We start from the raw sequence: 15,865 nt of genomic DNA, 5'->3' as shown, positions 1-15,865 counted from the left end.
TACTGCTTCACAAAAGCCCACAGACTAACAGCAGTTGCACAAGTAATAACACACAGAGACTTGCAAATGGCAAACAGGGTCTAACACAAAATTTCAGTCACACAGGCAGGTGTCAGGTGAACAGGACACCTGGTGTTTGCTGTGGGTCTGAACTTCTCATTAAGGGTGAATTGTTTTGATGGATCCCAAAGCTGCTGTTATCTTCTTTCTTATTTTTTCCTAAGGAATGTGCGTCTTCTGTGAGACCTTCAAGCTCACTGTTTTTTTTTTTTTGGGTGAACCTGGTTCAGGTTTTAATCACAGGGCTGCTAATTGGCAAGCAGTAGTGCACAGCAGGCAAATTAAAAAGGGAACTTTTCTGTAGTCTGCTGCTTGCATGTGTGTGAGTGCCTTTGGGGTAGTGGCAACTGAAGATTTCACACCTGAATCACCAACAAAGAAACCATTCCAGATGATAGAGTTTTGTTCTTTTTACTGCCACTGTTTTTTTGTTTCTTTTAAAGGAAGGAGACCATGCTTTCTCTCCACCTCCCAGCTGTACCCCTCTCCTCAGTCAACCCCTTTCTCCTTCCCAAACTACCAGCACGTGATGCCGCTGCTGAGATGTGTGTGTCACTTCAGGCCATAAAAGTGAAGAGGGAGAGAGAGAGAGAGAGAGAGAACAAAAGGCAGAGAGGAGTATAAATCCACAGCTGGATTCTCATGCACACTGACAAGCACCGGACAGCTCCTCCGCGCGCACACACACAGAGCAAGCAGGGAGAGAGCCAGAGCCACAGACAAAGACACCTACACAGACTCACAGGGAAAAGACTTATGTAAAGGACTTGTGTAATAACTTGCACTTGGGAAACACTTGTAGCCATTGTATCACACTCACCCTACAGCTTGTGAGAATGCATCTCCTCATCCTTCTACCTGCACTGTGTGTACTTGGAGCTCACTCAGCCCCTCTGTCATACACTTACCTTCAGCACAGAATCCAGGTAAGTAGTAGATAATAATCACTGCACACATTGTAACATATAATTGTATGGTTTTATGCCTAGGTGGTGTGTTTTTTATTTGTTTTGTTTAACAATAGGGGGGTTCAGCCTGAAGGTCAGTTAAGGTGAGATTTGAGGTAGATACACTTGAAAACCCAGGTTCAAGGTCGATTAAAGCGAGATTTGGAATAAAATTTTTGGAACAAAGGACTACATCAAAGCTTTCCTATATCCATAACCTTTTAATGAGCTAGGGTACCCTGATCAAAGGCTGAAACTCCAAAACCAAGTCAGCCAAGATGAGGCTGGCAGCTGGATGCCATAGAATAACTATTGTAGTTCCTAACATAGCTTCTAATTATCATGCATTATTCTGTATCCCTGTGGCAGAGAATTTTTTTTTTTGTTGTTGAATGGATGTGTGCTGTCAGCTGCCTGGAATTTAGAATCTGCATGCTGGCATTTTATGTATTGGTGTTGGGTGCAGTGTACCTAGTGAGAAGTTTTCACCAACAAAAATACATAGATGCAAGCATCTCAGTTATATATGCCTTTATAGCCTTCTTGTTGCCTTTGAAGGCAGTTTGGAATTGTATAGCACTGACAACTGGAAAGACACAGGGACTTGTTATCAACAGGGAGAACAGATAGAAATAGAAAGTCTAGTAACTATGAAGATTTTCATTCCTCCAGGTCATGGTATATCTAGATAGAAAGTCTAGTGTTTTCTACATTAAACGAGGCAGCCCTAGACACAAGTTCGAATTCTTGGGCTATATACACAGTGCATGACCCAGTCCCCTGTTCCACAATTTAGGGGATGGATGAAATTGATGATGCAGATAATTAATGGCAACATCAATCACTAATGAACAACTATCCACTCATAATCAAGCACATGAAAGCATGTAAGATGCAGCCCTGATCATCAAAAGTGCAAAAGTGGTACCCAGTCTAACTGAGTTTCGCAGCTTTCTCTTCACTTGCACAGAACTCCCACGAGAAGCGACAGAAGGGAAAAGTCATTGCATCTTCAGGAGTTAAATCTTGGCCAATCCAGATGGCTCCTGTATACTTCTCCCAAGTTACTTCCGATTTTTGGAAATGTTTATCCTTAGTATAAACACTAGGAACACAGAACAGGCAGAATGCTTTATGCTCATGGATAAAAAGAGAGGGGTGGAAATGGACTAACAAACATGGCAAAGGGGTGCCCATAACCACATATAAAGATGCTGTGCAAAGAGTCAGATACTATGGGGCGAATTTACTTACCTCCGAAGTTGCACCAGTGTTGACTTCAGTTGTACTTTGCCGCACTTCGCCAGGGCTGCCAAATTCACGAAGATCCGAAGTTGCGCACAAGTTACCGATTGTTTGCGAAGTTGCGCTAGCGATGTTACGATCAGCGGTTTGAAGTTATGCTAGCAATCGGAAATTTGCATACGACATGCAGTTAAAGTACAATGAACGTATATGCAGCAGCAAACACATTACACTACACGCCTCTCTGTGGGCTGTTTAGGCCTCTGTGTACCTGAAATGTCAGGACCTATTTTGAATCTTAGTCCAGACCTGGTCTGGTGCCACCCTAGGCATTGGATCTAACAGCACCCCAGCTTACTGAAGGGATATCATAAACACATCACTGCATAGTGTCACTTCTGGCACATGTCTCATGCTGGATACCAGCACAGAGGGCCCTATACCACTCACTCCCCCAGCTCCGCCACCAGATTTATGTGGAAAGTTTCATTATGATGATAATAGTAAGGATTATGGCCAGACTGAAATTAGGGGTAGCCAGAAGAGGCATGTGGGTAGGATGCAATGGTAGTGGCGTTGAGGGTCACTAGGACCATGGACACATACCTTCAGGCCCCATACAATAACAAAATCAGCCACCAGCCTCACCACCCCGTTTGTTGAGTTATGCAGTGGGCAATGTAAGCGCCGGATAAAATATTAGCTCTCCTGTGTGGAACCTTACCAGAAACAAAGCATTGCTCTTTTAGCCTTTTGGTCTAAGGGTCTTAAAATTTACTGGGCACCCCATGATAACTAGGGACTTATATGACTTGGGAATTGTATGAAGCTAACATTCAAGAAGTACAGACTGATTTCATTAAATTGTATTCTACTTTGCACCAGGTTGGTATTTCAGTAAGTTACTTCTATCTGGTCCCAAGTGTTTGTGGCCATTGAGCAACAACCTCTAGAAAAGGAGAAAACAAAGTGTGCAGGTGATCTCTATATTTTTGCCTTTGAAAACCCTTTAAAGGAACAGTTCAGTGTCAAAATAAAAACTGGGTAAATAGATGGGCTGTGTATAATAAAAAATGTTTCTAATGTAGTTAGTTAGCCACAAATTTAATGAATAAAGGCTGGAGTGACTGGATGTCTAACATAAGAGAACACTATTTCCTGCTTTCTAACTCTGAGTTAGTCAGCACTTTAAGGGGCCACATGGGACACAACTGTTCAGTGAGTTTGCAATTGATCCTTTGCATGCAGTACAGATTTAGAAGCAATGGTTATGACCCATGCATTACCTCCCCCAAGTCTCTGATTGGTTACTGCCTCGTAATCAGCTGCAAAGCAAGAAGTAGTGTGTGACTAACTAACTATATTAGAAACATTATTTGTTTTGCACAGTCTATCTATTTATCTAGTTTTGAATCTACAGTTAACAATTCCTTTAAAAGTCATTACAAAACCATGCGTGTCCTTAGTGAGAATTACCAATTTTGACTCTTTGGTAAGGGGAAGTTCACCTTTAAATTTTTTTTAGTATAGAATCTTTAAAACAGATCCATCTATTCTATGCAACTTTTACGTTTTTTAAATGATTTATTCTGCATTGTAGAACTATTAGTGTTTCCAGCATGCAGTTGGATACGTTATAAGGTTGCCAGAGTCACTGACCCAGGCAACAAGAAACACACAGTGATTGTTAGGTTTTGGTTTAGCTATTATGCTTATTTTTGTATTGCTTATCTTTCTGTGTAGGTCCCATCCTATTCATATTTCATTCTGTCATTCCTGTTTGCTAGAGTAAGCCACAGTAACCAGGCAGCAGTTAAAATTCCAGACCTGAGAGATTCAGAATAAAAAAGCAATTGCAAATTGTCTTGGAATATTCCTTTCCTTTCTACATAATACTAAAATGTATTTTATGGTGACTTACCACTTTTAACATCACCCCTACCGCACATATAGAATAGATAATAACAAGTGGAGGTCTTTCAAATATGAATCATAAGGTAATCATAATATAAAACTTCTACTCCTCTCATAACCAGATTGTTTTATTCACAGGAAAAGCCTCAGAAAGATCATGGCAGGTTGCAGTTTAATTCATTACATTATCCTCATATAAAGGGACTGCTCAATGCTCACGGTTCATGGAACCCCCCACGCTGTGGAGTACCAGATATTCCTGCCCCTCTAGATTCCTCCAGTGGTCGAAATCGTCAGAAACGGTTTGTCCTGTCGGGAGGACGCTGGGACAAGACAAACCTGACGTACAAGTAAGAGGCAAAGTCACTAAAAACATGAGCCTTATCAGCAGCTCTTTCCCAAGTCCTTACACAACGTTATCCTGATGTTTTAGGATCATCCGTTTCCCATGGCAGCTAAGTAAGGTGAAAGTGAGACGCACTATTGCAGAAGCCCTAAAGGTATGGAGCGAGGTTACCCCTTTGACTTTCACTGAGGTGCATGAAGGACGCTCTGATATCATAATTGACTTCACACGGTGAGTTGTGGTAATGTATTAAACATTGCTTTTCATTTTATTTATGGTTAAAAATTGTATGTATTGTGATAGTATGATAGATTTTCTATGTAATATTATGCCTGGTATTAAAATAAGTATCTATTGTGCAAATACCATTACCAAAATAATATATATATTATGATTAAAAGAAGGTAGGTGAATAATAATAAATTGCTTATAGAGCATATTTTACGTCAGAGTGTGATAAATTAGATAATTTATTAATGGCCAAACTTTGCAGGTACTGGCATGGAGATAATCTCCCATTTGATGGTCCGGGGGGTATCTTGGCACATGCTTTCTTCCCAAAAACCCATCGAGAGGGGGATGTACATTTTGATTATGATGAAGCTTGGACTATTGGAAACAATATAGGTAAGTGATATGTGAGATAGTAGCAGTTCTGTATGATAACAACATGTTCTTATCTTCAGCACTTGATTAGCTGCAGTATTGATTTGCTTTTGGGTTTGCATGATGGCATCTCTCACTATGCTTTTATTCTTTATGCTGATGTTTCAGGTACAGACCTACTTCAAGTAGCTGCCCATGAGTTTGGTCATATGCTCGGCCTGCAGCATTCTTCTATCTCCAAATCGCTTATGTCACCATTTTACACATTCCGTTACCCACTAAGCCTTAGTGCAGATGACAAGCATGGCATACAATTTTTGTATGGGGCTCCGCGTCCTCCGACTCCTTCCCCAACCCCTAGGGTGGAGGTCAACCAGGTGGAAAATGAGAGTAATGAGATTCCTGCGGCAGAGGTAAGAACATAGGCTGGTAGATCGCACATATAAAAACCATGGATTACAGCCCATAGCCTTAATCATATAATGTTTAATCTATTTACATGAAAATATGAAATAGATATTAACATTATCTGCTGTATGAGAGATGGACACAGTATTGTATTGATTTTACGCAAGGATGTGAATGGGAGGAGGTGCCATAAGAAAGCTATTGGTGGCATTTTTAATATCCTAAACCAGTGATCCCCAACCAGTGGCTAGGAGCAATATATTGCTCACCAAACCCATGGATTCGATTTGAAGTAGAATAGTTTGAATATTCGATAATCAAAGTACTGTCTCTTTAAAAAAAAACTTCGACTTCAACAGTTCGCCAAATTAAACCTGCTGAAGTGCTATGTTAGCCTATGGGGACCTTCTAATGCATTTTTCTACGTTTTTTGTAGTCGAAGTATAATCGCTCGATCGATCGCTGAAATCGTTTGAATCGTTCGATTCGAACGATTTAATAGTTTGATCGAACGATTTTACTTTGACCGCAAACCAGTCAAATTCAGTAAAAAAAATTCGAATTCCATATTTGAATTCAAAGTATTTAAATTTGATGGTCAAATTTTAAAGTATTTTTTACTTCGAATTTCGACCCTTGATAAATCTGCCCCTTATGAGTCGAATATCGAGGGTTAATTAACCCTCGATATTCGAAGTTAAATCCTTCGACTTCGAATATCAAAGTCGACGGATTTACTGCAATTCGTTCGATCGAAGGAAAAAAACGATTCGAAGGATTTTAACCCATCGATCTAAGGATTTTCCTTCGATCAGAAATTACTTAGTAAGCCTATGGGGACCTTCCCCACTTTGGTGCTCTGTAGGTTTTAGGTGGCGAAGTAAGTGGTCAAAGTTTTTTTTAAAAAGACAGTACTTTGTGTTAGGATACTATGTTATGCTTCCGACTAATGATATGATCAGATTACTGTTTTGTATGTTCTCTCTAGCAAGCTATTCCCTCGTTCCATATGTTGCTATATTCTTTTTTCTGGCAATTAAAATTTAATAAAAATTTTCAATAATAAAAAAAAAAGACAGTACTTTGACTATCGAATGGTCGAATAGTCGAACGATTTTTAGTTTGAATCATTCGATTCAAAGTCATAGTCGAAGTAGCCAATTCGATGGTCGAAGTAGCTAAAAAAATACTTCGAAATTCGAAGTATTTTTTATTCTAATCCTTCACTCGAGCTTAGTAAATGTGCCCCTTAGTGTAGGTCCACACCGGCTGCTGTTGTATCTTTTTATGGAGCTCCAGGAAGAAGCACATGACAGTGGATCCGCTTTCCTCCGCCTCAAAGAGGATGATGCACTCTATGTGCCTATGGCTTAAGTCCTTTTTTTTTAAAGTGAATGAAGTGACTTTGTGTATGAACTTGTGCTGGTGGGGGACAGCCCATGTGAAATTTCTGTATCTTAATTTAAACACACAACAAGGATATGATCTTTAAAGATTAGACTGGCCTGTCAGAATACTACCTGGTCCCTGCCAATGTACAACATCCTACCAAAAAGGAGGGCCTCCTTTTGGGTAAAGGCTGTGTGAGTTTTTTCACATTGGACACTATTTGCCTTTTTACTCACTGTGCATACCCTGACATAATTGGAGCGTACCACCCACCAAGCTTCAGGCAGAGGTGGTCAAATCAGTGCACTAATCTGCAATGACAGCAGCTCAATACTAAGAGGTAAGTTAAGGGTGAAAATGAGTGCAGTTCACAAAGTGCCAGTGAGGCCCAGAGGGTGCTAATCCACTTTTTGCACATTTGAATTCTTTGTAGAGATTTTTTAATCCCTTGAGGCTAAAACATCAAAAAGTTAAGGGTGCTTAAAAGGTTACCACTCTCTGCAGGTTTAAAACATTTAATATATTAACATCCCAGTTTTTTTTGTAATTCCATCTCCCTTATAAATGCAAAATATATCACAGCCCTTTTACTCTAATCCTGCTCATCTTTATTCTTTACCTAGCCTGATGCATGCAAAACTAATTTTGATGCGGTGTCTACAATTCGTGGAGAGTTATTCTTCTTCAAGTCTGGTTATGTATGGCGCCTTCGTGGTGGGAAATTGCAGAATGGCTACCCAGCCCTGGCATCACGCCACTGGCGAGGGATCCCTGATACAGTCGATGCAGCATTTGAAGATTCTGTGGGAAACATCTGGTTCTTCTATGGTAAAGAGAAACAAAATTGAGTCTCTTTTGAAGAAGGAAACTGAGTTCTTTCATCTTTTTTTTTTTAAAAACTAGGTGTAAATTTTCCGGAGACAGAGCAAAATGTCACTGACTCCGAATTCCAGGCTCCCTAAAATAAACTGACCCTGATAGAGCTGCCCAGTGGTTCTTGTGGCGTGAACGTCTCCCCAGAATACTTATGAGATATTACAAGCTAGGGCACGTCACTAGGATTTTTTCAATATATATAAATCTGTCACTTCACCCAAGGTGTACTTAAGGCCAAAAATGCACACTTTTATTACATGGCATAAGGCATACCCATTTTTGGTGTGTTTGTCCCATCATGGTACTACATAAAATTTGTAAATATACCCAAGTGGCACGCATTGCTAAACACATACTGAACAAAATAACTTTGTGACATATTTTTTATAGTGTGTAAAATAACAGCATTCAAATACACCAATCTGCCATTTAACAGCCACAATATGACATGCAAAATCCAAACTTTTAAAGCTTGTGATAATTATATGCAAATGTGTATCTGTGTGTAAAACATTGTAGTAGCTTCAAAAAAAGTTAAAACATCCATTAGGCACTGGATTTTTTACACAAAGTTTTACTACATATATTCCTTGTAACCTGAATTTGCTAGATCTGAGCTGGAATAAGTTAGTTTGATAGCAATGTCTCCCCTAAGTCATAGATAGCATTCCAAATACACTGTATTCAGAGTAGTAAACTGATATTGTGATCATGCTTTTTCCCTAGGCTCACAGTTTTGGGTCTTTGATGGGAAGCTGCAGGCGTCGGGGCCCTTTCCAATTACTGACATTGGCATATCAGTGACACAGATTCAGGCCGCCTTCGTGTGGGGTACAGAAAAGAACAAGAAAACCTATCTGTTTAGGGGTGGAGAATACTGGCGATTCAACCCAGAAACTAGACGAGTGGAAAGCCGGCACTCACGGAGGATTGGAGACTGGAGAGGGGTACCTAAAGGCATTGATGCTGCTTTCCAGGATGAACAAGGTAGGAGACATAAGCAGCATGGTCTCTTTAGCATAAAGAAACCCCATGTTGGATTGTTAGCGCCATCTTTTGGCTAATATTGCTGTGACTGAAATACATTCAATTGCAAGCACTGTCCTTTACGATGTAAACTAAGAATCTGATTTGTCAACATTAGAATTTAGGTTTTTAATGCGCAAAAACTCACAAAATTGAATTATAAATTTAAATCAAATATCAAGTATTAAATCAAGCTTGTGAAGTCATGTAGAAGTAAATGGGAGTTTTTCAAGATTTTTTGAGCCTTTAAACTCACAAAATCAAGGTATTCGAGTTTTTTCCCAACAATTTTATTCATACAAATTTTTCATATTCAGATGTTTTAATAAATAAGATAACATTCTTGTAATTGTGAGTTTATCTGTAGTACAGAAAAACACTAAAATCACACAAATCTGAATTCTGATAAATAAGGCTGTAAAGGGGGAATGTAATTAAAAACACAAGCAATGTTTAAAATGGCGTTTTTGTGAATGTTTAGTGCTGCTTGCAATGTAAAATCATTATCTGGCAAACATTACATCACTAAGCAAAGGTTAGCATTAACACCTGCTCTGGTTATTTTGTCCCAAAATATGCTTTGCGATTGCGACATTTTATTGCATACAGTGCGAGTGTTCGCAAAAGCCATTTGGTCACAAACTTTGTGAGGAGGTCTATAATCGGTCAAAAAGGACGCAAACCATTTGCAATGGTCTTTGTGCACATTTTACAGTCCCCAATAAGTGTATTGAAACCTTACATGTAATCACAATATTTGTCCACTGCAGGTTATGCCTATTTTGTAAAAGGACGACAGTACTGGAAATTTGACCCGTTCAAAGTTCGTGTCATGGATGGGTATCCTCACCTGATCAGTCAAGATTTCTTCAACTGTCAAGCAAGCTCTACATTTGTTAATTCATTAAGATGAGCCGGCTCATGTTTCTTACCTTGGATTGCAGGGAGTACTCTGTAATACAGACTGGCCAGGCAGGACCACAGGGCCCATATCTGACTCACTGATTTGCAATTCAGAATGCAATGGGATCAGTAGAATTGCAATATGGTCTCACATACACCATTTGGAATGTGAACCCTCAAAAATCCAGCTACTTGGTATGGGAAATACAAACAGAATTAAAACATATTTTACCTTATATTGGAAAACAGCATATCTGTTTTGAATTTCTCCAGGCATGTTACCTAGGATGGAAATCAGCATCCCCAAACACTTTGCAGAGCTCTAAGACTGTGTTGTGTGTTTCAGACACTGGGATCTTCACACTTTCTTTGTTGCACAAGCCATTTGAAGTTAGCCATGCAGTTTGCTTTAATACCAATGCTATGTTCTCACAATACCTCTGTCAGTGCTGGACACTGATCCTGATATGAAACTCTTCAAGTGTGGATGTTTTTGGAGATTTTTTTTTCTTGTGACTTTTTTTTTATCATTTACTGATAAATATGACTGCTCTATTTGCTCATAGATAGTGCTAAACTTTGGATTGTCCAACAAAATTGTCTACAATTATCCAAAAATAACAAGCCACATTAGAAAAAAAATTCTATGTGAAATCTCGAAAAATCTAAAATAGAAGAAGAAAAGGTTAAATATGAAAGGGAATAGAATTTTGGTAAATCTGAAACCTAAAAATCTGAATGAAATATTTAACAACTATTGTGCATGGGGTTGAGAAAGACAACAAGCTTGTGTTTACCCACACGTTTGAAGTTGACATGTCTGCTGTTATAAGCAAACAGAGATTGAGCAGGGAAATTCACCTAGGGGTAAGGATTACTGACTTTCTTGTAGGTTCATTGCAATTTGTCATTTAGCAAATAATCCCTAAAACAGCATATTCCAATAATGTTCCTTATAAACCAATTGACTACAAAGTCATATTGGGATGGCTGAATACTAGATAAACCAAACTAGTGAAACCAGCCAGCAGCAATTAAAAGTTTAATAAACAATAAAAGCTTTTATGCCTTATTTTATAGGGGTCAGTTTACCACTCCTTTGACAGTCACTCTATTCGGTTCAGCACCATGTAGCCAACTACACAGTTGCATCCAATGTGTGTTTTAATTACTAATGTGAATGTTATTTTGTACATAAATACATTTTTGTATGTTTTATATATGTAATAAATTTGCTTTGTTTTATAAATCTGTTTTTCTAGTTTTACAAAAGCTTACAGAATAGTGAAACTTTTGCAAAGTACTCATAATTCAGTAATAGCCCTAACGCTGCCCATACATGTGGGAACCTGTTTGTTTGGAGAGGTTGTAAGAGTGGACTCAATGGAGGAGGATTGCATTAATGTGCCTTTGCAGTCTTCGCCAGATAGGATTTTCAAATGCTCCTGATATATCTGTCAAATGTTTGGCCAGATATTGGTCAGGGCAAGCAGTCCCGAGTGCAACATTCACCGGCCATTAAGTTAGCTAGGGGACAGAAAAGATGTTGTACACCAGTAAATAACAAATTGCAATAGTCAGTCCTGGAGGATAAGGGCCTGGACAGTTATTAACAATAGATGGGTACAGGGAGGAATGTATTTATGCAACATTCCTTTATTATATTCAATATATGAATGAGGGCAGGGTCTAATGTGTAAACTAGATATCTACGTAGACTGGACTATGAAGGAAAATGAGAATCTCAGCCTCAACATATTCAGTTTCAGGTAGTTAGCAGTCATTCGGGATGCTGTGGCATTAGTCATTGTATTAGCTTTCCTGAATGGTAGGTTAATGTTAGGGCAGAGGAAGATTTGTGTTTCTAAGCATACAGAAGGTGGTAGGTCAGGTTAAATGTGACAAGGTCATTAAAAAAAGAGAATGAAAAGAAAGGGGAAAAGTGGCCCCAATAAAGACCCATTGGAACATACTGACAGAGAATTCAACATGTGATCAGGGGCTGTAAGTAACTCTGGGAGTAGAGATAGAAAATAAAACCAAAACAAAGCAAAGCCCTTAATTGTACATAGGCAGCAATCAGTTTTTTGCTTGGTTGCATTTTCTAATTAGAAATAGATTGGTCAAGACTAATTGCTGATTTGTTGGTATGGGTCACAATGTAATTGCAACCTCCTGCAGCAGTACCTTGGCCAATGTAGGTTTCAGCACAGGGCACTGGCTTGGGGTCTCAGGTAAGTAATAATAAGCAGTTCTTATATCTTATAACTGTAAACGTTAAAGAGATACTGACACCAGAAATTAAATCAGATAACTAGACCCAGATAAGGTCTAGAATATTTCCTCAGGGACAGTATATAGTTTAAGATTATCTGTCTCCTTTTAATTACCATTGTCTACCATTGTCTATTGCAAAAGGAAATTTTATTGAGTTAACACATTGCCGATAAAACTGGTCAACTTGGACCCTTCAGACTGTGTATGGCCACCTTTAAAGAGGATCATGAAGATACTTTTCCAGTGGGGGATTAAGGATTCAGAGTGGCGTTAAAGAACTGAAATTTTACTAAAGAAGTAGAGCAGAAATGTTGCACATGTTTTGTGTTTTGAGCTTCTGAACCTGCCTTCCAATGCCCCCCACAGTCCCCAGTGCTGCTGAAAGATACCTTAGCTTAGAAATTGACTCACAATATACAGTCTATATATAGAATATAAAAGTCAGAAATCAGGGTTGATTACTAATTAATTCAGATATCCATTACATGGCAGCTCAGAAGTCAGTTCAATTTGCATCAGAATGTAATAATCGGCCCTTGGCTGGCTTATACTTGCTCTGCTGCAGCTCATATTAATTTTTTGGGTGCTGTGGCAGGCACTGTCGGACTGGCCAACCGGGATACCAGGAAAACTCCCGGTGGGCCCAGGTGTCAGTGGGCCCTCATGCTGCTAAACTTTTGGTCTATTTCATTGCAATTCCCTACTTCTATGAGGACAAAGAGGCTAAATATATGGAATAATTGATTATAGTATAAAGAAAACAGACTAGGAGAATAGAGGTTGATTGAGGAGATGAAGAATATTAGTACTGAGAGTGAGCCTATGGTCTAAGGTTTTTGGGTGGGCCCCTCGTGTCCCAGTCCGACACTGGCGGCAGGGCTCCCTCATTGTTGGTGGACCACCTACATGCTAAGCCAAATCAGGCAGAACCATTTGTTTGGCCCTTGCGGATAATAGCAGAGGCCCATGCATGGTCATCAGGACCATATGGTTAGCTTTAGAGCTTAGATGAATGGACAAGTATCTGCTTTGATTCAGTTCATTAAAACGTAATTAAAAAATGTTCTCCTGATGAAGGGTGGGTGTTCCCCCCCGAAACGTGGGTGTTCCCCCCCGAAACGTTGAATGTTTGGTGGCTGAATAAAAGGGGATACTCCCCGACTGCATTAACCAGCGTGGGTGCGGATCTGTTTTCTACACATTTGTGGGCTTTTACATGCCAGCAAAGAATACTTCATGCCATAGGCCTAAAAGGCAATGCCTCAGGAGGACATTTTGTGTGTTTTTCCAAGCCAAATCCTGCTCAAGGAACACCTGGGAACAGAACAATGGCACAACCACACTCCCCAGGAAAGTACCCCAGACCAGTAAGTTTTCGGTTGAAGAGGCATACTGGCCAAGGGGAAAAAGGTTAGCAATTATGCTCAGTCAGGGGTTGCCTTATAAATTGGTACCCCCAGTGGTTTTAACTTTTCTCCTCCTTAAAAAGGTCCTTAATGGAGAACACGATTACTGAATAAATATATTAAGGGAACTCTATTATAAACTCTCTGATGCCTTATTCACCATCAGAGGGCAAAAGGAAATTAACTGGTATGTAAACACAAAAATAAAATTTTGCATGTTAGAAAAAGTAATTGAAAAGTGTAGTTTATGGTAGTAGTATGGTGTAGACTGATATTCTGCAGTTAATATTTGTAATTGTTTTATTTGTTTTTCTTTTTGTTCAGCAGCCCTCCTATTTGGAATTTAAGGAGCGATTGAGCGGCTAAGGTCCAATTTACCCTAGACACCAGTAGTTTGAATAAAAGACTGAATGGAAGATGAACAGGAAAATATAGAAATATATAATAATTAACAACAATTAAATTGTAGCCTCACGAAGCACTTTAACTTTCTATTGTCCTATTTGGTATAAATTAATTTAGGGGGATGTTTACATCTTAGCACTCTTCTTTAAATTAATAATTTTGCATGTTCAAGGTTCTCCTAGCCCAGAGTGCCCTCCATTTTCTTTGATCTCCATTAATATTTATGACAGGCTTCTCCACTGGTTTAGGTGTTTCGTTGGCCAGCTGAAATATATTACATGCAATATGTGTCTCAATATTAAGATCCAGGATTGCATCATTATCACCCTCATGACCTGAAGCAAGTTGGCATCTCTGCAGAAGTCTATATCTATAGTTCATACCCCTTGATTGGTGATGTGAGCCGTTGTGGACACTGAAATTACCAACTTTACACATATGTCTCCAGTGGGCTCCAAGGGGAAGCGGGCTTGGGTACAGTCACACTCCCTGCTTACCTGTAGTTAAACCATTGCTTAAGCCACAGTTATTCTGAATATTTTCATGAAGTAAAAAAACCTGTGTTGCCACTGCTGGAGTGCTAGATTTGCTTTTACAATATGTGTTAATAAACCCTGTTTACAAAAACAGCATTTTTTGTTAGGCAAAACATTGTTGCATAACTTGTTCTGTGCAAGGACTTATTTTATGAGCAGGATCTCCCATACTGGGAGGACCATTTATTAAAAGTCAAATTTTAGTGGTATTAGAGCTTTTTTAAAACCACAATTGAACTCTGTTTATCTAAAACCACAAAAAAACATGAAAGTTATTAAAAGATCTGAATATAAAAAGTAAGAACAAAAAAAAACTGCTGAGCTATGTGCAAGAAATACGTTTTTTTTCAGCCAATTAGTAGCAAAAAAAAATCTAAAACCCTCTAAAAGTTTGAATGCTTATTAAAAGGTCCAATAGGATCAGTGCAGCTCCCATTGACTTCTATGGGACTTTGGCTTCTTTTGCTTGAAGAAGTTTTGCTTTTCATGGTATCGACTTTTTAACGTTTTAGAGAAATTTTTTTAAATTAATTTTATAGAAAAAAAATACAATTCATGAAAAAACCACATAGGGTCCTAAGTAGCTTTTACTGGACCCCACAGCAAAATCATTTTAGCAGAAACTTTGGGAAAGCCCCCCTACAGCCAGCTCATTTGCCATAAGGGGGGAAGCTAGTTACCAGGGGAATCAAAGAGTTGATAGATCACAATTTTTGCTCTCTGCACTAGCACTGCAGCCACCGAGACTAGCTCCAACCAGGCCAGGATTTGTGGCAAGACCACAAAGGCCTGGGCCTAGGGTGGCACAGATGAAGGGGCGGCATGCTGCCCAGCCGCACATGGGGAACAGGGTCTAGGAGCACAGTTCACTGCGCTTCTGAACCCCTCTGCAACTGATGGCGCTTGTGCTTTGTGGGAGGGTGACATTGGGACGTTGGATACCTGGCTGTGCGTCGCTCCCCCATGTGTGCATGCGATGCTGAGGGGGGCAAGCGCGGGTGCAGGCAGCGAATGTTGCCGGCCTCAGGACGCCGGCAGACTAAATCCGGTCCTGGCTCCAACACTCTAAAGGAACCAACAAGAAAGCCTTAGCCCACGGGCATATTCTTCAAACTATTTTTTCCTTCTCTCTTCACTCAATTTCTGTATTCTCTTTATAGCTTCCCTTTACATATTATCATCTATTCTCCCCTCCATTTCTTCTCCATTTTTCTCTTCCTCCTCATATAGAAATATACTATGGCCATGGTACAGGCACACACCGGCCCGGACTGGTAATCTGTGGGTTCTGGCAAATGCCAGAGGGGCTGCTATACGATGCCATAGAAAGTCACTATTTAGTGGGCTGCTTGATGGGTGTTTGGGCCTATGTACTTGAAATTGCAGGGCCTATTTTGACTCCCAGTCCAGACCTGGGCACACAATGCAAACAATTGGATGAGCAGGATTGCCGACTGACACTTGGGCCCAGGCCCGGCAATGTGTGGATTCTGGCAAATGCCAGAGGGGCTCCTATACAAG

At 39.7% G+C, this 15,865-nt stretch overlaps 1 protein-coding gene across 2 annotated transcripts; it reads left to right on the top strand.

The window, feature by feature from the left end:
- The first annotated feature begins 526 nt into the window (after positions 1-526).
- On the top strand, positions 527-10,969 carry mmp11.L (matrix metallopeptidase 11 L homeolog). Of its 2 annotated transcripts, none has more exons than XM_018262938.2 (8): positions 527-986; positions 4,368-4,516; positions 4,600-4,743; positions 5,006-5,139; positions 5,287-5,531; positions 7,539-7,743; positions 8,518-8,778; positions 9,588-10,969. In XM_018262938.2, exons 1-8 carry the CDS (start codon positions 897-899, stop codon positions 9,728-9,730), a joined length of 1,371 nt encoding a protein of 456 aa, XP_018118427.1. In that variant the 5' UTR covers positions 527-896; the 3' UTR covers positions 9,731-10,969.
- Positions 10,970-15,865: the final 4,896 nt, after the last annotated feature.

Source organism: Xenopus laevis, chromosome 1L (assembly GCF_017654675.1).
Source record: "Xenopus laevis strain J_2021 chromosome 1L, Xenopus_laevis_v10.1, whole genome shotgun sequence".
Taxonomy (NCBI): Eukaryota; Metazoa; Chordata; class Amphibia; order Anura; family Pipidae; genus Xenopus; species Xenopus laevis.
This window is presented reverse-complemented; position numbering and strand designations above follow the sequence as displayed.